Below are 21,971 nucleotides of genomic sequence, written 5' to 3'. Positions count from 1 at the left end.
GTTATATCGACAATGACGACATACGTACATGGGAAAATAATATTATCGGGGAGGGGGTATATCGACCCCCCCTTGTGTTGAAGTTATCGGGAGAGGGGTATATCGACAACGACATACCCGATAAACATAAGAAAACGAAGAAGAAATAAAAAGAGGAGAAGAAGAAAAGGAATAGAGGAGAAGATCGAAGAAAAAAAAGAAGAAAAAAAGAGGAGAAGAAGAAAGGAATAGAGGAGAGAAGAAGAAAAAATAGATTTTTTTCTATTTTTTCTTCTTCTCTTCTATTCCTTTCTTCTTCTCCTCTTCTTTTTCTTCTTTTTTCCTCTCCTTATTTATTTCTCCTCTTCTTCCTCTCCTCTTCTTCTCCTTTCTTCCTCTTCTTATTTTCCTTTTTCCTCTCATTCATAAAAAAATGTTCAAATAGAAAATTTCGAAAAACAGTAAAGGTTTTGCCTAATGCATTGTTCATATGAATATACAAACATTTGCATATTCTACAATAATTAATATCACCAAAAAAATCTATGAACAGAAAAAAAATCCTAACTTTTCTAAAAAATCTATCTTTTGCATATATACATGAACATATATATACACAGAGAACATATATACATACATATACTCATACATGAATATATCATCATATATATGAACATACATTTTCTTTGCATATGCATATGAACATACATTTTCTTTGCATATGCATATGAACATACATACATACATTTTTCTTTCATATGAACATACATACATACATTTTCTTTGCATATGACCATACATACATTTTTCTTTGCATATGACCATTCATACATTTTCTTTGCATATGCTTTGCATATAAACATACATACATATGAACATAGATACATACATACATATAAACATAACATACATACACAAAAAATTCTAAAAATCTGCCTAAAAAAATTATATGAAAAAAGCATACATCATCCATCCATCCATATAATCAACATATGCATATGAAAAAAAATTATATGAAAAAATTATATGAAGAGGATCGAGGGGACAGGGAGGAAAGGGGGTCGCCGGAGCCGGACCGAACGGGGAGGAGGGGCGGCGTCGAGGCAGGGGCGGCAGTGGGGGCGGGCGCCGGCGATGACGACAATGGTGGGGGCGGGCCGGGGCGCAGGGGCGCGGCCGTGTGTGCTCGGGGACGGGGCAGGGGCACGGAGCGGCGGCCGGCGTGGGCTCGGGCGCGGGGGCAGGGGCACGGGGAGACGGGGATGGCGGCCGGCGGCGGCGACGGCGACGAGGAGCGCGCGAGCGATTTGGGCAGCCTGGCGGCGGGGGCAACTGGCGAGGGAGGCGAGGGAGATGTGAAATTTTCACAAGTCCTGGTTATATAGCAAGGGCATTGGTCCCGGTTCGTGGCACCAACCGGGACCAATGCCACCCTTTAGTCCTGGTTGGTGCCACCAACCGGGACCAAAGGCCATTTTCAGCAGCGCAAAGGGCGGGAACCGGCGGCCTTTGGTCCCGGTTGGTGGCACCAACCGGGACTAAAGGGGGGGCATTGGTCCTGGTTGGTGTCACGAACCGGTACCAATGCACCCCTTTAGTCCCGGTTGGTGCCACCAACCGGGACCAAAGGCCTCTTGCTGCCCGCGTCGCGGCCAAAAGTTTAGTCCCACCTCGCTAGCCGAGGGGCGCCCGTACCAGTTTAAAAGCCCCGGCGCGGCTGCTGTCTCGAACTCCTCTAGAAGGCTTCTGGGCCTACCTTTGGCGGTCTGCCCGTTGAGCCCTCTAGCCCTTCTGGGCCTGTATTTGCAAACCCGAGGGTTGGAGGGCCCAGCGGGCAGCGCCCCAACAATTTTTTTTTGCTGTATTTAGTTTTTTTGTTTTCTTTTTACTTTATTTATTTTGTTTTGTTTCTAGTTACAACAAAAAAACTATTTATTTTATTTTATTTTGTTTCTAATTACTTATTTATTTTACTTTATGATAATTCTTTTTGCTATTAAAGTTTCTATCAAAAAAAGTTCTTTATGAAAATTCTTTTTGCTGTATTTAGTTTTTTTGTTTTCTTTTTTGCTTTATTTATTTTGTTTTGTTTGTACTTACAACAAAAAACTTATTTATTTTATTTTATTTTGTTTCTAATTACTTATTTATTTTACTTTATGATAATTCTTTTTGCTATTAAAGTTTCTATCAAAAAAAGTTCTTTATGAAAATTCTTTTTGCTTTTAATGATTTTGAACAGAAAATACTTCGATAATTTTAGTTGCATCAATTTTATATGATTTTAGTTTCAATAATACTAGAGGTTTCTTATAATGTTTTGAACAGAAAATACTTTGTTAATTTTACTTTCATAAATTTTATTAAAGTTTATTTTATTTTGTCGTAACACAAGAAGTCCGGAGTTGTAATAAGTTATTAAAAATAAAAAAAGAGGCGCAATGCTCGTTGATTTGCTTCAAGCCTTTCGGAATAGTGTAGACTGCACTACACATAGCTCCATGCAGTCTACCTTATTCCTCAAGGCTTGAAGCTAAGCAACGTGAAGGTGAGCATTGCACCTCTTCTTCATCGTCTCTGCACTCAGGGCTTATAAACCGCTCCTAGTGCCTCTTAGCTAGCGAGGTGGGACTAAAAAACTGCTTAGTAAGAAACTCTAGTACCGGTTCCTGCCACGAACCGGTACTAAAGGTGCTCGTGGGCCACAGCCTCATCAGTACCGGTTCGTGGCACCAACCGGGACCAAAGGGTGGAATTGGTCCCGGTTCGTGCCACCAACCGGGACCAATGGCCTTGCACAGCGGCGTGGTGGTGGGAGTTTAGTCCCACCTCGCTAGCTGAGAGAGAGCCGCACCTGTTTATAAGGTGCGGTGCGCCTGAGCTGTCGAGCTCCTCTCTAAAGCAGGCTTACGGGCCTAACCTCTCTGTACATGCCTGTGGGCCTACTGGGCCTTCTGCGGGCCTGAATCCTGGCCCATGGATGGGTTTCTAATCGTATTCAGGCCGTGGTGGCCCAGTAGGTGGCATAGTTTTTAATTTTTGGCATGTTATTTTTCATGCATTTACTAATTATTTTGAGCTGTAAGACCCTAAAATTAAAAAGCATTTCAAATGAACTCTGAAAAGGTTGAAAGTTGGCATGGTATCATCATTTCATCCACATAGCATGTGCAAGAAAGTTGAGAGGGTTACAACAAAAACTGGATGCACTTCGTGTACAAAACGGACAATGGTATCATACTCGTCTGTTACAAAGTTGGCATGGTATCATAATAATAGTTGCGGGAGAAAGTCTTCACTTTTTCTCCGCTTGTGTCATTTGCTTATTGCGCCGTAACCATGGATATTCTTCATCGTTTATCAGGATGCTTGGGTCAGCCTTGACTTTGAAGGGAGGAATTTCATGAAATTTTTCATAATCTTCAGACATGTCAGTCTTGCCCTCCACTCCCACAATGTCCCTTTTTCCTGAAAGAACTATGTGGCGCTTTGGCTCATCATATGATGTATTCGCTTCCTTATCTTTTCTTTTTCTCGGTTTTGTAGACATGTCCTTCTCATAGATAACCTGTGCCACATCATTGGCTAGGACGAACGGTTCGTCAGTGTACCCAAGATTGTTCAGATCCACTGTTGTCATTCCGTACTGTGGGTCTACCTGTACCCCACCTCCTGACAGATTGACCCATTTGCACTTAAACAAAGGGACCTTAAAATCATGTCCGTAGTCAAGTTCCCATATGTCCATTATGTAACCATAATATGTGTCCTTTCCCCTCTCGGTTGCTGCATCAAAGCGGACACCGCTGTTTTGGTTGGTGCTCTTTTGATCTTGGGCGATCGTGTAAAATGTATTCCCATTTATCTCGTATCCTTTGTAAATCAATACAGTCGAAGATGGTCCCCTGGACAACGAGTACAACTCATCACAAACAGTGGTGTCACCTCTGAGACGTGTTTCCAACCAACTGCTGAAAGTCCTGATATGTTCACATGTAATCCAGTCGTCACACTGCTCCGGGTGTTTGGAGCGCAGACTGTTCTTGTGTTCATCGACATACGGGGTCACCAAGGTAGAGTTCTGTAGAACTGTGTAGTGTGCTTGAGACCAAGAATATCCGTCCCTGCATATTATTGAGTCCCCTCCAAGCGTGCCTTTTCCAGTCAGTCTCCCCTCATACCGCGATTTAGGGAGACCTATCTTCTTAAGGCCAGGAATGAAGTCAACACAAAACCCAATGACATCCTCTGTTTGATGGCCCATGGAGATGCTTCCTTCTGGCCTAGCGCGGTTACGGACATATTTCTTTAGGACTCCCATGAACCTCTCAAAGGGGAACATATTGTGTAGAAATACGGGCCCCAGAATGACAATCTCGTCGACTAGATGAACTAGGACGTGCGTCATGATATTGAAGAAGGATGGTGGGAACACCAGCTCGAAACTGACAAGACATTGTGCCACATCACTCCTTAGCCTTGGTATGATTTCTGGATCGATCACCTTCTGAGAGATTGCATTGAGGAATGCACATAGCTTCACAATGGCTAATCGGACGTTTTCCGGTAGAAGCCCCCTCAATGCAACCGGAAGCAGTTGCGTCATAATCACGTGGCAGTCATGAGACTTTAGGTTCTGGAACTTTTTCTCTGGCATATTTATTATTCCCTTTATATTCGACGAGAAGCCAGTCGGGACCTTCATACTGAGCAGGCATTCAAAGAAGATTTCTTTCTCTTCTTTCATAAGAGCGTAGCTGGCAGGACCTTCATACTGCTTCGGAGGCATGCCGTCTTTTTCGTGCAAACGTTGCAGGTCCTCCCGTGCCTCAGGTGTATCTTTTGTCTTCCCATACACGCCCAAGAAGCCTAGCAGGTTCACACAAAGGTTCTTCGTCACGTGCATCACGTCGATTGAAGAGCGGACCTCTAGCTCTTTCCAGTAGGGTAGGTCCCAAAATATAGATTTCTTCTTCCACATGGGTGCGTGTCCCTCAGCGTCATTCGGAACAGCTAGTCCGCCGGGACCCTTTCCAAAGATTACGTGTAAATCATTAACCATAGCAAGTACGTGATCACCGGTACACATGGCGGGCTTCTTCCGGTGATCTGCCTCGCCTTTGAAATGCTTGCCTTTCTTTCGACATTGATGGTTGGTCGGAAGAAATCGACGATGGCCCAGGTACACATTCTTCCTGCATTTGTCCAGGTATATACTTTTAGTGTCATCTAAACAGTGCATGCATGCGTGGTATCCCTTGTTTGTCTGTCCTGAAAGGTTAATGAGAGCGGGCCAATCGTTGATGGTTACAAACATCAACGCGTGCAGGTTAAATTCCTCCTGTTTGTGCTCATCCCACGTACGTACACCGTTTCCATTCCACAGCTGTAAAAGTTCTTCAACTAATGGCCTTAGGTACACATCAATGTCGTTGCCGGGTTGCTTAGGGCCTTGGATGAGAACTGGCATCATAATGAACTTCCGCTTCATGCATATCCAAGGAGGAAGGTTATACATACATAGAGTCACGGGCCAACTGCTGTGATTGCTGCTCTGCTCCCCGAAAGGATTAATGCCATCCACGCTTAAACCAAACCATACGTTCCTTGGGTCAGCTGCAAACTCAGCCCAGTACTTTCTCTCGATTTTTCTCCACTGCGACCCGTCCGCGGGTGCTCTCAACTTCCCGTCTTTCTTACGGTCCTCACTGTGCCATCGCATCAACTTGGCATGCTCTTCGTTTCTGAACAGACGTTTCAACCATGGTATTATAGGAGCATACCACATCACCTTAGCAGGAACCCTCTTCCTGGGGGGCTCGCCGTCAACATCACCAGGGTCATCTCGTCTGATCTTATACCGCAATGCACCGCATACCGGGCATGCGTTCAGATCCTTGTACGCACCACGGTAGAGGATGCAGTCATTAGGGCATGCATGTATCTTCTGCACCTCCAATCCTAGAGGGCATACGACCTTCTTTGCTGCGTATGTACTGTCGGGCAATTCGTTATCCTTTGGAAGCTTCTTCTTCAATATTTTCAATAGCTTCTCAAATCCTTTGTCAGGCACAGCATTCTCTGCCTTCCACTGCAGCAATTCCAGTACGGTACCGAGCTTTGTGTTGCCATCTTCGCAATTGGGGTACAACCCTTTTTTTGTGATCCTCTAACATGCGATCGAACTTCAGCTTCTCCTTTTGACTTTCGCATTGCGTCCTTGCATCGACAATGACCCGGCGGAGACCATCATCATCGGGTACTGGTTCCTCTTGATCTTCAGCAGCTTCCCCCCTTGCAGCATCATTGGGCACATCGTCTGGTTCCTCTTGATCTTCAGCAGCTTCCCCCGTTGCAGCATCACCGTATTCAGGGGGCACATAGTTGTCATCGTCCTCTTCTTCTTCGCCATCTTCCATCATAACCCCTATTTCTTCGTGCCTCGTCCAAACATTATAGTGTGGCATGAAACCCTTGTAAAGCAGGTGGGTGTGAAGGATTTTCCGGTCAGAGTAAGACTTCGTATTCCCACATATAGGGCATGGACAACACATAAAACCATTCTGCTTGTTTGCCTCAGCCACTTCGAGAAAATCATGCACGCCCTTAATGTACTCGGAGGTGTGTCTGTCACCGTACATCCATTGCCGGTTCATCTGCGTGCATTATATATAATTAAGTGTGTCAAAAACCATTACAGAAAATCATGAATAGATAATTAAGTGACCAAATTAATAGAAGTCCATCATCACATTAAAACCAAAGTACATACATAGTTCTCATCTAACAACATATATATAGCTCTCCAGAGCATCTAATTAATTAAACCATACATTGAAACTATGTAAAACATTTCAATGCAAAAACAAATGCGATCATAATCGCAACCAAGGTAACAATTGATCCAACGGCATAATGATACCAAGCCTCGGTATGAATGGCATATTTTCTAACTTTCTAATCTTCAAGCGCATTGCATCCATCTTGATCTTGTGATCATCGACGACATCCGCAACATGCAACTCCAATATCATCTTCTCCTCCTCAATTTTTTTATTTTTTCCTTCAAGTAATTGTTTTCTTCTTCAACTAAATTTAACCTCTCGACAATAGGGTTGGTTAGAATTTCCGGTTCAACCACCTCCTAGATAAATAAAATCTATGTCACGTTGGTCGGTATATTTGTCATAAACAATAAATGAACCAAATAGTTATAAAAAGATAATATATACCACATCCGAATCATAGACAGGACGAGGGCCGACGGGGGCGGATACCAAAACCATCGCACTATGTAATTAAGAAGGAATAATAAAAGTAACAAAATTAGACAAGTAACTATCTAAAGTAAGAATTTTTTTCCTTTCAGAAAGAAGATAAGAACAAGAGGCTCACCACGGTGGTGCTGGCGACGAGATCGGCGCGGGCGATCGAAGGCGGTGAAGACGGGGACGGGACGTGACGGACCGCTAAACCTAGACAAATCTCGGGGAAAATGGAGCTCGGAGGTCGAGTTTCGAGAGGAGAAAGATTAACTAGTGTGGCTCAGACATTTCATCGAACACCTCATGTGCATAGGAGGTGAGCTAGAGCACCCAAATGCCCTCCCCTCGCCGGCCAGAAAAAACAGAGCCCTGTCGAGCGCTCTGCTGTGGCGATGGGGTATATATAGGGAACTCTTTCGTCCCGGTTCGTGGCACCAACCGGGACTAAAGGCCTTTGGTCCCGGTTGGTGCCACGAACCGGGACCAATGCCCCCCTTTAGTCCCGGTTGGTGGCACCAACCGGGACCAAAGGCCTTGTGCTGCCCCGCGTCAAAAGTTTAGTCCCACCTCGCTAGTTGAGAGAGCTCGAGAGTGGTTTATAAGCGCTGCTGCGCCGACCCTCTCGAGCTCCTCTCAACTACAGGCTTTCGGGCCTAACCGTTCTCTTTGCCTGTGGGGCCTACTGGGCCTTCTGCGGGCCTAAATCCTGGCCCATGGATGGGTTTCAAGTCGTATTCAGGCCGTGGTGGCCCAATAGGTGGCATAATTTTTTTTCTCTGTTTTTTGTTTTCTCTTTGCTTTATTTGTTTTGTTTTGTTCCTACTTACAACAAAAAACATATTTATTTTATTTCTAATTACTTATGTATTTTACTTTAATTATTTTATTTTTATTTATTTTACTGCTGCTATTTTTATTTAATTTATTAAGGTTTATTTATTTTAGTTACTATAGTTTATTTTGTTTTATTTTATTAAGGTTTATTTATTTTTATTTATTTTATTAGGTTTATTTATTTATTTACTATAAAAAATGAACATATATGCGCCTATAGAGAAAATTCATAATAAATTTCTATGAAATTCAAAGAAATTTACTGTGAATTTAGGTCAAATTCCGTGTATAAGGGCATCTATTTTCACTTTGAGAGGAGCTCAACAAGGCAGAGAGGGACGGGCTTATAAACTGGTGTGAGCGCCCTTCGGTTGGCGAGGTGGGACTAAACACTGGCCGCAACTAGGACCAGCCCTTTAGTCCCGGTTTGTGGTATGAACCGGGACTAAAGGGTGGTGGGCCAGGAGCGTGGCCCATTGGTCCCGGTTTGTCCCACCAACCGGGACCAAAGGGTCCGGACGAACCGGGACCAATGCCCCCACGAGGCCTGGCAGGCCCCTGACCGCACGAACCGGGACCAATGCTCACATTAGTCCCGGTTCGTGACTGAACCGGGACTAATGTGAATATTGCCCTGTGAGCAAAGCCCAGTTTTCTACTAGTGTACCTTCAAGTGCTCTTCCAAATATTAATGTGACTATTCCAAATGTTATTTGTGAATCACAAGGTATTGGTGGTATCTAGTGCACCATTTGCAGATTATCCACCACTACTGTGAGGTCTACATCTTGTTATTTTAACAAGATGACTACCTTCGAAGTGCTCTTCCAAATATTAATATTATATGTGACTACCTCAAGATATCGTAAGGTAATATTGGCATCTACTGCAAATTTTGCAGACTATCCACTATTACTGCAAGGTCTACATCATGTCACTTTGACAGATGATTACCTTCAAAGTGATTTCACACATTTTGCATAACATAAGGTGATAGAATTATGAACATCTACTGACAAAAGTCAGACTATATTTTCTATTACTGCAAGATCTACACCGCATCCGGTGATTATCTTCAAAGTGTTATCCTATATAAATTGAGGTCTACACATATGAGTGTATAGCATCAGCTATCATAAAATTTGCTCCTCCGAAGCAATTATTGTTGTTCACTAAAATTATTTATTCTCATAGTAAAAAATATATATATAGATCTTACATGTTACAATGGCATTTTTCTTCTAGTATCAATTATTTCAGCATCATTTTGCTTGAATAAGCCGTGGAAAATTACACAAATATTACTATTTGTGATGATATTGTCATCCATACATCGAGGTGGAGACCATAATTTATAGCAAAGATCGAGTGTCTCAAACACTATTACAAGATCCACATCACATTTTTGGTTGTTATTTTATAGTGACTAACCCCATGTTCGAAAAATGCCATGGCTAGTCTCTTGATAGCTAAATATGTACATAGTCATTTTATATGTCGCAAACTTCACTTAGTTCTCAAACTAAGTACATTATAGATGAGTATTTATTCACTTTAAATATTTTCCTTAAGAGAAACATGCTGCCATGAGCACATCACGAATGATCACCCATTCGTTTTTGAAGACCTCAAGTCTATTGCATCCAACTCTGTCACATAATCAACTTCAAGTTTAGATCTCGTGATCAAATATTTTCATATGCGGATCTACTTGAAAAGTTCTCAATACACTTAATTTACATCCTCTTATGATGGTACTACCATTTTCCATAATGAGGAACATGGAATTTCTTAAATCATCAAATTCACCCAACGGGAGGTACGCCATTATTTTAAATTCTTGCTAGTATTGATAATACTAAGCAAGTAATTAGTCACGAGCTAGAACCTTGAGGAATTCAAATTAAAAATGGAGGCTAGAAGACAACCAAAGACAAAATTGCCTCTTAATACGGAATATATCATTTTCAAACGATCACAACGACGACTCTCAAGTTTGTCAAATGTGTGGTTATACAAATATCATACCTATTTTTACCAAACCCTCAAACACATGGTCAAACCACACCACAAGTTTGGGATAAATTTGAAATTTTGCAAACTTACAACCAGAAAATATTCTGGTAAATGATTGTTCTCAAATCTTCAGCAGAAGGAGAGAACCAAAAAATCTAGTATAGTAAAAGGATGGTGAAATCTTCACAACGATGATATGTTTGCGTAACAAATTTTTCAATATATTGGAGACCTCAAGTAATCTCTTAATAATCCCAAATAATATTAGCCCATACTTGTACTACTACATGTGGTAGGATGTCTAATATCATATCCCTTGGATACAATATTTGATAAATTTGAATGTATGTTTCAATTCATACTCAATATTGTTGCGTACACAATAATTTTCTAGATCTTAATACATTAAATATTTGGTTTGGTAGCCTTAACCATCCTGGTTTGGGGATGATTAGAAAATTATTGACAATTCTGTTGGTCATAACTTATCAAGTTACAGATTTCCCAAATCATCAGATTTTATGTGCACCGCATGTGACATAGGGGAAATTAGTTCTAAGGCACTCTCACCTTAAAATTCTAAGCATGCCACTTATTCTTCCTTGAACACATTCAAAAGATATATGTGGATTGTTGAACCATTATCTAGGGTAATCTAGATACTTCATGGTACTCATATACACATTCATAAAATGTTTTTAAGTGTGCCTCTTACCACACACAACCATGATTTTACCAAATAAATTGCTTAAATTATCAAAGTAGGAGCAAATTCTCCCGAACAAAGCATATACCCATTTGAATGCGCAATATCGTTGAAGTCATTTCACAAGCATTTTCAGTTTGCATTCAGTACTCTATGTACATATCCAGAATGGTTTAACTAAATTTCTTATCAAACATAGTCAAATGAATTACTTGACCACTTTTAAAGAATTGTAAATTTACCAGCCTCTTGCTGGACACATACGGCCTTACACACCGTAAGTATGATCTAAATCATACCAACTACATATCATACTACTTTCCCCTTATAGTAACTACGTGGAAATCAACAAAGTATTTCCCACCTGCGATAATTCGGTTACATACCGATATCACCAATCCAGCATACATCAATGGGCACTCACAGAAAACTAGGGATCTATGTGAGGAATAACAATTTATCCGTCAATCAAAATTATTCATAGCCTGTATGCTGATTGCATCAGTAATAAGGATATTTTCCGGCATTAGGGGGAGATAATTACCACAAAGAATGCTGAGAAATAAAATAGAAATGTCATTGACATTCAATCCTTATATCCACGTTCTCAAAGAATCTGAACTAGAAGTTTAGAGAATCATATATTTGCAACACATTGCAAATTTGCCACGTACATTTACTAATGACAAGGTGTCACTAAATTCTATATTCCTGCAGTAAACTGTCAGAAAGAGTGGTATCTGATAAACCACTCTTCTCCCCAAATGAGAGCAAGAGGGGGAGAAAATCTGATAAAACGAGATATAACTTCTCATATGCTTCCGCGGAAACAGAGGAATCAAATCCTCAACCAGTAAATGTAATTCAATATCAAGTTGTGAGACACCTCACTGGATGCTCATCATCCAAAGCCCGGCATAAATGTGCACAAATGTTCTGGTGCCGGGACATCGAAACACCTTGACTCCTTTTGTTGTAGGAAATCACAAGGAGTTAAAAAGGAATGAATATATTATCCACAAACTTCAATGATTCCATTAGAATCATATAAACTAAAGACTACATTTGTCGACATATATTTCTTCTCAAATTGCTAAAACCTTTTGGGCCCTGAACCAAAATCCATGGTAGAGTGCCTCTTGCACTCATATTGGTTCACATAAAAAGAAGCAAATAATGAAGAATAGCTCTCGCTCTGCAAATGAGTGGTATTTACCGCAGTAATACCTACTCCTCATAAGTATCTTTCGTATGGAATACTAAAAACTTCTCATTCATAGACCAAGTCAATGCGTTGGTGAGAAAGCGAGGCTTGTAGCAAAAGGGTTCATGCAGAGACCTGACATCGATTACGATGTAACATAACCTCTTGGTATGAGTGGAATTATGTTTCGATACTAAATATCATTGGCAATAAAAATAATAATATTATCCATGTAGTTGATGGATGAAGTGGCTACATACTCACATGAGTCACTCATTTCGGAAATCTCTATTGAAGTCCCTGAAGGGCTTATACTTCTGAATCCATTAGCAAATCGCAACAAGTTTTGTGTAAAACCTCATAAGTCACGCTATGACTTCAAATAGTCCGAAATCATATCGTACTACAGACTAAATGAGTTCCTTCTTCAAAAAGGATTACTCGATAATGATGATCAGTTACATGTTTAATAAAGGAATCTCAAATTTGATTTCCTTTCATCACCTCAGTGTATATTGATGACCTCATCATCAATGTCTATACAAGACCTAAACATACACAAAATCATCTCAAGACGGAAAATTTGGATTCAACCAAATTTAACTTACGTTTACAACTTGAGCATTCTCTCAAGAATACATATCAGTCTACATATATCCAATACATATACGAGAAGTTCAATGTGGATATATCATACCAATAAAAGACATGCAATATGGTCATACTACCCCTGATAGGTTACAAATCCATTCATAACTAGGGCTGATAATGTAGTGATATCAGAACCTAAAGTTCTACATCTCACTAACACCAACGCACTCATATAATTGCAGACTACATAAGGCCTGACACTAGATTTGCTATCTTTGTCCAGAGTGTAACCCCCACCAAAAGGTATATGGTCGATATAAGAAATAAGAACTTATATCTCATGCTCACAATACATCTTGGGCATTTCCATCAGGAAAATCAAGATATGACCATGATATGATGTAATGATATTAGCTCTTTATTGATCCCAATAATGCCATATCAATGACTGAATTCACTGTAATAGTCTTCTCATGAAAGTCATCCAAATAGACTTTAATGACTATTTCCACTTATCATTCTGACATAATTGCTTTATCTAAAAGAATCGCATAATATGCATGTCTCGGTAGAATGATTAACCACACTCAAAATCATGTGGTTGAGATTCATAACAATCACATAACTTGATTTTATCAAGATGCTACCACTTGTGTTACTCACTACCTACAGGTTATATGAATAGCAATATCATAAAGCACATTGCTCGAAGGTCACTTATCCACATGAATTATAGAAAAGTGAGGAAACAATTTGCAAAGAAAATACTGTGAAAATCCAACAGATTATTCACAATGGCATGATCATGTCAATGAAATTGGTATGAGACATCCTCGAGATTTGCAAAGTTCAGGGGGAGTAATCTCCCAAACTATAACCTGTTAACAATCATCAGATTGCATATATTGTACTCTTTTTCCCTTCATGAGTTTTCCCTCATGGTTTCTCATAAAAGGTTTTTAATGAGACAATATTGATACAAGTGTTTACATATGTCACATCATTTTCTCCTTATATTTTTCCCATTGGGTTTTAAAGGAGTTTTCAATGACATATCAGATCGCACTCTTTTCCTTTATGAGTTTTCTCTCAAAGTTTCTCATAACAGTTTTTAATGAGGCAATATCTTTTTAAGGTTATATGCCATATTTTCAAGTTTTTTTCCCATCTGGTTTTTAAAGGAAAGTATACAAAGCATATTTATTGTTCTCTAAACTCACTAATGAGTTTTCTCCTTCTTCAAAGGTTTTCCTCATATGAGTTATCAAGAGACAATAATCATTATTGTTGCATCAGTTTTCTCCTTCTTATTTTTCCCACTGGGCTTAAAGGAGTTTTAGCAACATATCTACACTATTCTCCTCATATTTTTCCCACAGGGTTTTGGAGGAGACTTTAAAGATTATACATGGATTTCTCAAGATGAAGATGATGAACATTCTCAAAGACAAAGACATACAAGGAGTATTATTTATCAAGATAATGCATACTCACAAGGACAAGCATTGATTAGGGGGAGTGTTAGGAATTAATTAATTAAGTTAACTAATATGTTAATCCCTGCTATGTCGGTTGTCTCTTTGACAACTGCCTCTTTTTGTAAACCGCCTTTGTACTAGGTATATATACCCCTAATCTTCAATCAATGAGAAGACTATTCATTCCAATCGTTCGTTCCCTCTCTCTCTCGTTTTTCCTCTTTACAGAAAACATAAAAAAATTCGGGTAGTCCGTAAGTACGTTTACATAAGACCAAAATCTAATGTTACATCTCTCGCTTCTTTAGCTTAACTATGAGCCCGTTTTTCATCTCCAGTATACAAGATGGCTTGGGCTGGATGCTTTGCCCTTCCATCACCTCCACATCAAAGTTCCACAACACTGAGGCGATGATGGTCTTCATATGCATAACCGCAATTTCCTTCCCAAGGCATATCCTTGGGCCCAAGTTGAAGGCCAAGAACTTGTGAGATGGTACGTACCTCAGATTGTTTCCATCTTCCAAGAGCCACCTATCTGGGTTATACTCGAGACAGTCATTACCCCACACGCCCTCCATTCTCCCCAGGGAGTAGAGAGAAATAAGGATGGTGTCACTGGTGTGCACCTCATGGCCACTCGGCATAATATCATCGGCGGACACCGTCTTGCGCTCGAAAGGTGTCGGTGGGTACAACCTAAGAGTCTCGTACAAGACGGCTCTCAGATAGACTAGAGATTTGATTTCGTTCGGCTCAAAGATCATCATGGCATCCACACCGGATGCTCCTTTGCATGATGCAATGGGTGATAGTTCACTCCGGATGATTGACACAATGTTTGCGTTCTGGGCGAGGTTGTAAAAAATCCATGTCAGGGTCGTTCCAATTGTGTCCCTTGCAGGAAGCATGTAGCCAATGTTCTTGGCATAGGACAAGTCATCGTGAACATAGTCTGGGTAGGAAGACATAATATCCACACCATCTTGTTCGTCGTCACTACCAACATGACATGTGTTGATCTTCCTCTCCATCATCTCCATCTTCCTCCTCTCCATCATCTCCACGAGGAACCTTTGTAGCACTTTGTGCGCTGTGCAGAGCTTTCTTTCGCGACCGATGTTTAGCCACCTCATTAATTTCCAGCAAGAAGTTGGCATGGTGTGCTGGAAAAATCCCACCTCCATGACTGCGTTCAGAGCAACCACAGCGTCCATGGGTGGTTTGTCTAATGATAGGAGGCCAGGATCCACACCAAAGAGAGACATAGTAGCCAAGTCAAACATAAACCTCGACATCAATTCTTGCACGTCAAAAGGAGTGCCGGTGCTCGCCATGTAGGCGAGCAATGGGAGAAGGATGTTTTCCACCTTGTTGCGGCAGCATGCCTCCGTACTGGCAATCATCCGCGGGTTGCTGAGCACGCTCTTGGGGAAGTTGGTGTAGTTGGTCGTGAAGATGTGCCGGACATTAGCAGGGTCGCAAGTGACGAAGAACCGCATCCCGGTCCCGGGTGGGCCGTGCGCCCTGAAGTTGTGGCCTAATCCCGCGAGGACCAAGGTGAGATAGTCATGCAAGTTGTAGACATTGACCATGAAGGAAGGGAACATGTGCAATATTGGCCAGTTTGTGGGAAGCACTGATGTGTTCTTAGATCTACTGCTAGCCTTGAGATACATGTATAGGGGAACAAGTAGCACAAGTAGCATGGAAATGAACATAGTTGACATTGTTGGCAGTAGTGTGTGATATACTACCTTTATAATGGACGTGGCTATGGCTTCATATATATACAAGTTCCCTCGATGATATCCCAGTCTATTGGTACTAATAGTGTCAACATAACTACACTTCATTGGGCTCAAAAGCAGGTGGCAGTTGGCAGATTTTGCGATAAGAAGATTTGGCAAGTTGGTATTTAAGTTTCATTCGAGATTAAATCAATCCTAACCTAGCTCTTCAGTCCTTTCCTTGTCATTCCTGTCCACATCTTTTGCTTACATGGTTTCGCAAGCCATGTGCACATAGTTAGCAAAATGTGGTGCACAGTCGTAATACTCCAGTAGTTGGAGTAGTTTCTTCAGCAGAGACACTTGTAATTAGGAAGATGCTAGAAGTGTGCATGGCATGTGTGATTCTACTCCAACTAAGGAGAGTGACATCTATCGATACATTTACTCCAACTTATATTGATACATTTAGTTAATTTGAAATGCTTATGATTTTGTTTTGCATTGGCTCAAACTTTTGGATGGATGGGCTCATAGCCCAGTGGTGAAAGCGTGGTGGCGTCTCCTTCCCGACTTGAATTCTCCATGCCCACCATCCGGCGTCTGAGCCCCGACGATGCCGGGGGCTCCCGGCTGCTCATCGCGTCAAGAAAAAGAAGAAAGAGGTTGACGTCGAACGTTGATCGCCAGCCAAGCCACACCACAGTCTCGGTCAAGTACACACTCCAGCGATGTGGCCACCATAAGACTGCAATGGTTTAGGCCTATGGCAAAGGTTAGAATATATTTGCAATCGACCCGTCTGGCCGCGTGCATATTTTCTCATTTGTACGGCGCTGACTTATAATTTTCTCAATTGTCCGGCCTGACTTATTTTTTCTCATTGCTACGGCAGTACTGTGTGGCTGGCTGGCTGAAGTAAATTGCAAGGCACGTACGTCATCTGTTCGTACGTGCATGTACGAGGCAAGAGATGAAATAAACCATCGGCACATTGCGTACGAAATCGAGTCTGCCATATAATGCTTTGGATTTCCGATTTGACTTCCTCATGCATGGCCGAGAGCTTGCATTTGGCGTCAATGGGAGTAGCCGACGGATTACAATCAACCATGCCGGCATGCTGGAGAAGATCCAATGCATACTGTCGCTGTGAGAGCACCATACCAGACGTTGTTCGTGTGACAACAATGCCGAGGAAGAATGATAAGGCACCAAGATCCGTCAAGGCAAACTCGGAGTGAAGCTGCCGAGTAAGACGACGAAGGAGCTGATCCATGGAGGTGGTGATAACAATGTCATCCACATATGTTACTTAAACCCAGCGCAAATTTGGTTCGGAACGAATAGAGCAGGCTATGTCGAGCCAAGAGCATTTTCATTACTATGGAAAATGATGGATAGCAAAATCCACAATCGAACATGTCCTTCAAGTCGCACGTTGTTTTCTACCACATCGTTTTAAACGAAGTTTTACCATAACAAACATTCCTCTTTTCATTGCAAAGTGGTATAGAGAATTGATCCAATATGGATGGAATCATGAATAGTCATTGATTTAGTTTTTTTATACTAATTAAAACTTGCTATCTATGGAGCAATATGGATAAAAGAAAGAGGAATGTAGGCAAGGTCACGTCCATTCTTGTAGATGAACAGTGAGACATCCGACTTGGATGCGACGAATCCCAACCGGTGTGCAAAATGAGCAAAACGCTGGTACCAAGCACGCGGAGCTTGCTTGAGACTGTAGAGCGATTTGTGGAGACGGCACACATAGTCGGGACAGCGAGCATCGACGAAGCCGGGAGGTTGCTGACAGTAAACCTCCTCGTCAAGATTGCCATTAAGAAAGGCGTTCTTGACATCAAGCTGGTGGACTGGCCATGCCTGTGAAACGACAAGGCTGAGGACGGTGTGTATCGTGGCCGGCTTGACCACGGGGCTGAATGTCTCGTCGAAGTCGATGCCCGGCTGTTGAGAGTAGCCACGGACCACCCATCGAGCCTTGTAACGAGCAAGGCAGCCGTCGGAATGAAACTTGTGCTTGAAGATCCATTTACCTGAAACAACATGAGCACGAGAAGGTCAAGGAACAAGTGACCAAGTTTGCTTAGCAACAAGAGCATCAAATTCCTTGAGCATGGCGCGACGCCAGTGAGGGTCATGGAGAGCACCCCGGTATGTTTTGGGGATGGGAGAGGGGGTGGAGTGGGATGTCGTGAGGTTTAGACGATCTATGGGTTGGAAGAGCCCACGCTTTCTACGCCTACGGCTTGACCTAGGCTGTCGGGATATCTCCGTATATGCCGACGGTGGCCGTCGGCATAGCTTGGGCTGGGATTTGGGGCAGATCCTGGTAGTGAGAAAATTCGTGGAGTAGGATATAATGAACATTGTTAGCGGAGTAGCTGCCCCGGTTACATTGGGCGAGCCAGTAAACACGCTTTTGACAGGGCAAAGAGGCACCACGTACATCAAGATTATATAGATCGTCGGTAAGATCGATCGAATGGCTGAGGATGCCGGATTACTGTGGAAGTGTGTAGGTAGTTTGTTTTACTGTTTTTTAATGGGCAACAATTTTAATAAAAACACATGGGCAATGATCATTGTTGTAGATTATTAGTAAATGCAATATGAATGTATTCACTTGCAGGTAATTCATGAAAAACATTCTTCAAATCCGTTCATAGATTGCTTTGCGGTATTTGTTGGCTTATATTTTAACTCCGATTTATTCATTCAAGTCTGGTTCATATATATCACTCCCCCATATGTATTCTTATTCATGCCAATGATTTTTAGGGAATAATTTATTGACCAAAATTTTGTTAGACATGCTTCCCATAGCATTGCTTAACTTCTTGACTGCAGTTTTAATTAGTTCGCTTAATTTCCGGGCTGCAGTCTCATGTCATCAAAAATAGATCGCAAAAGAAAGCTATGGGTAATGATTATTGTCGAGGCAAATAAAACATTGTATGAACATAATCATTTTGCAAACAATTGAGGTTCCAGGCTGCAGTTGGTCACTATACCAATTGAGGCAATGGGTCATCTAGTGTTGTTTATAGTATAGTAGCTACATTTAAACTGATAAATACATGCATTTTCCCAACTCTAGAGATAAAACACAATTAAATTTCAACAAAATATTATTAGCAGATTTGACAACCAAATGCTAAATATAAATCTTTGTATACATTATCTGCTAGCTACTTATTAGCAAAGCTCTCCGTCCAGAACATACGAACTATCCACAGATGCATGGATGCATGCACGAACGAACAACGGCCCTGCCTTTGGTAAACAGATTAGCTAGCTGATCAGCTTCATGGGTTAGATGGCCCACGGAACCTCGGCTGTCGGCTTTGCCACGGCCTTTGTATCATGATTATATTGTATGTGTGAGATTAACTTTCAATCTTATAATCATGTAAGTCAACAGCCCGCAGGGCCAATCCTGTATAACAAACCCAACTCTTACACTGTATGATTTCCCGAGAAAAATACGTACGTACATATAAAATTTCAGTAGACTCGATCCCTATTAATTCCACTACTTTATTCCATCACAGTCGTCCATAACACCTTGAGTATTACTTTTTTTGTCACATCCTCAAGTGAAATTCCGCATCAATTACTCAACGTCACAAACATTAATAATATGAATAATCCCATATATATTAAGTTAAATAAATAATAACCACATCCTATATACCTAAGAGATTCATCCCCACTATAGCCGCGGGGACTCGAACCGAAGACGTCCTGGTTCACAATACTAGGCAGTAACCACTCCGCCAACCAACCCCACATGAGGACTTTGCTCTATTCCTGTCTTTTCTTCTTGGTAGTCTTCGTTTCCTTCTTCTTTTCCCCCTTTTTCGTATTTCTTTTTTCTTCCTCCTGGTTCTACAAACTTTCGGAAAATTCGTGATTCAATTTAAAATAGATGAACTTTTTCTCAAATTTGAACAAAAATTTATAAACTTTTTTCAAATACGATGAACTTTTTTCAAATTGGATGAACTTTATTTCAACTTCGATGAACTTTTTTCAAATTTGATGAACTTTTTCAAAATCAATGAACTTTTTTCAAATTTGATGAAAAAATTTCATATCCGATGAACTTTTTTTGTACATCTCACAAAATAGATGAACTTTTGCTTCAGATTCGATGAACTTTTTTGAAATTCTATGAACTTTTTTCAAATTTGATGATTTTTTTAATATGATGAACTTTTTTAAAATCCGGTGAACTTTTTTCAAATTCTATGAAGTTTTTCCCAATTTGATGAACTTTTCTTCAAATTCGATGGTCTTTTTTCAAAATGGATGAAATTTTGTCACGAAATTTTTTCAAAATCGATGAACTTTTTTGAGTTTGTGAACTTTTCTTCAAAAATGGCGAGTGTTTTCAAATTCACGACATTTTTCAGAATAATTCAAAAATCGAAGTGATATAACAGACGGTATTATGCAAATAAATAACGCGGCCATGCAGTTCTTATACTGTTGTCGCTGTTTTCTGTCACGAATGTCCATTGGTTCTAGTCGTTAGCTAAACTCAGAGAAGAAAGCACCGACTTGAGTTCGAATCCAGGAAACGCATATTTTTGCAATTTTCGACCTCGCTGCGATCCTCCTTCATGGGCCGGCCCAACAAGGTGCGGCCGTGTGCGCCAGCGAGGGCGCATAAGGCGCCGAACAGGAGCTCTCGGATTTACTACCTGAGCGACTCTACAGATTTCTTATGCCTGGGCTATGCAAAGCCTACAATTTTTCCTCCTGGGCCGACCCAGCCAATATTTTGTACGTGGCCTATTGGGAACTTATTGTTGGGCCCATGTGACTCTTATCATATCGTATTATTACCTGCTCTCGGTTCATCTCCCTCCTGGGATTCTGATCGCCGCCGGTCTCTTCCTCTGCCGCGACCGACGCTCTCCCCGTCTCCCGAGCTGGATTGCAACCACAAATAATCTAGAAACGGCAGCATTCATCCGTCAGATGTTCCTGTTCTCGCTGTTAATTCCTATGAGATTGCAACCACAAATAGGCTGAGTTCCTGTTCTCGCTGTTAATTCCATGGCCAGCCTATGAGATGTTCTTCAACGCCATTAGCGGACGGAAGAAACAGAAGAAGAAAAAACACTTGATCCGTCGTCTTGAGAACGGCCCAAGACAGAGGGCAGATCCTCAGAAACGCGGCAAAGACGTCTGATCTGTACATGCATCTTCCTTCGAATCTTATAGACATTTAATTGATCCCTTCGGCGGCCTCTCTTCCATGTCAAGTGACATCGGATACAAGATGACATATCACATGGCTGGTAAGTTATTTTCCTTGGCAATTTGCTTTGACCTGATAATTCTTAGCTATAGTATGCACGGGAAGTTTCTTGCTTGCCTGGTTTGTTTGCTTCTTATGCATCAGGATTGATTGATTTCGTTCTTGGTGGGACATCATGATTTTTGCTACTGTTCACGGATTAATAGGTTCTAGCGAGTGCGCGGTCACCATCGTTAACAAGTCAATGGATATCGTCAAGACTCAGTTTGTGCTGTACCTATTTATCTCATATTATATTTTTATATCTTGCTTACAATCCTCATTCTTTATGCTGCAGCCGGAGGTGTGGCATTCCTTCTTGCAAATTGCAACCTTCCAGTTCGCATTAACATATTATTATTCCCTCTCAATTACTTTTACAGTTTTCCCCGGATATAATTAATGATGTCATGATTTAGCAAAAACACTTCGGGAGAAAATAAAGTGTTTGTTGTGTTCTTAATTGGCTCATCTTTCAGGCATTAGCCGAATGTGGTGATGAAGATCAAGAGACACATTGCTCCCCATTCTCATCCAAAAATAATCCATTTATGAAAAAAGGTCCAAGAAACGAAATAGAAGAAATTGTTAGTTGAATCATGCTGTCTATTTTTCTTGGCATATTCTTTCGATTTTTCAACTAATATCTGAATAGAATCCCTCCTATTCCTTACCAAAGAGGCGGCATTAAGAGTTTATATTTCTCAAGTTAGATAATATTGTAGATGCAATCTGTGTGTGTTCCTTTCCTTTTATATGATAAAGTCAGTGAAAAGTAGAACTAATAACTAACATTACCGTAGTGACCCATCTTACTTTTATTCCTCTTC

The 21,971-nt window shown here is 41.1% G+C and overlaps 1 protein-coding gene across 1 annotated transcript; it reads right to left on the bottom strand.

Annotated features, from left to right (window-relative positions):
- Positions 1-12,880: 12,880 nt before the first annotated feature.
- Positions 12,881-15,803, bottom strand: LOC109751706 (noroxomaritidine synthase 1-like). The gene has a single exon (XM_020310597.2). It carries the CDS (start codon positions 15,801-15,803, stop codon positions 14,361-14,363), a length of 1,443 nt encoding a protein of 480 aa, XP_020166186.1. The 3' UTR covers positions 12,881-14,360.
- Between the last annotated feature and the right edge of the window lie 6,168 nt (positions 15,804-21,971).

The sequence above is a fragment of the Aegilops tauschii genome, chromosome 2 (assembly GCF_002575655.3).
Source record: "Aegilops tauschii subsp. strangulata cultivar AL8/78 chromosome 2, Aet v6.0, whole genome shotgun sequence".
Classification (NCBI taxonomy): Eukaryota; Viridiplantae; Streptophyta; class Magnoliopsida; order Poales; family Poaceae; genus Aegilops; species Aegilops tauschii.
This window is presented reverse-complemented; position numbering and strand designations above follow the sequence as displayed.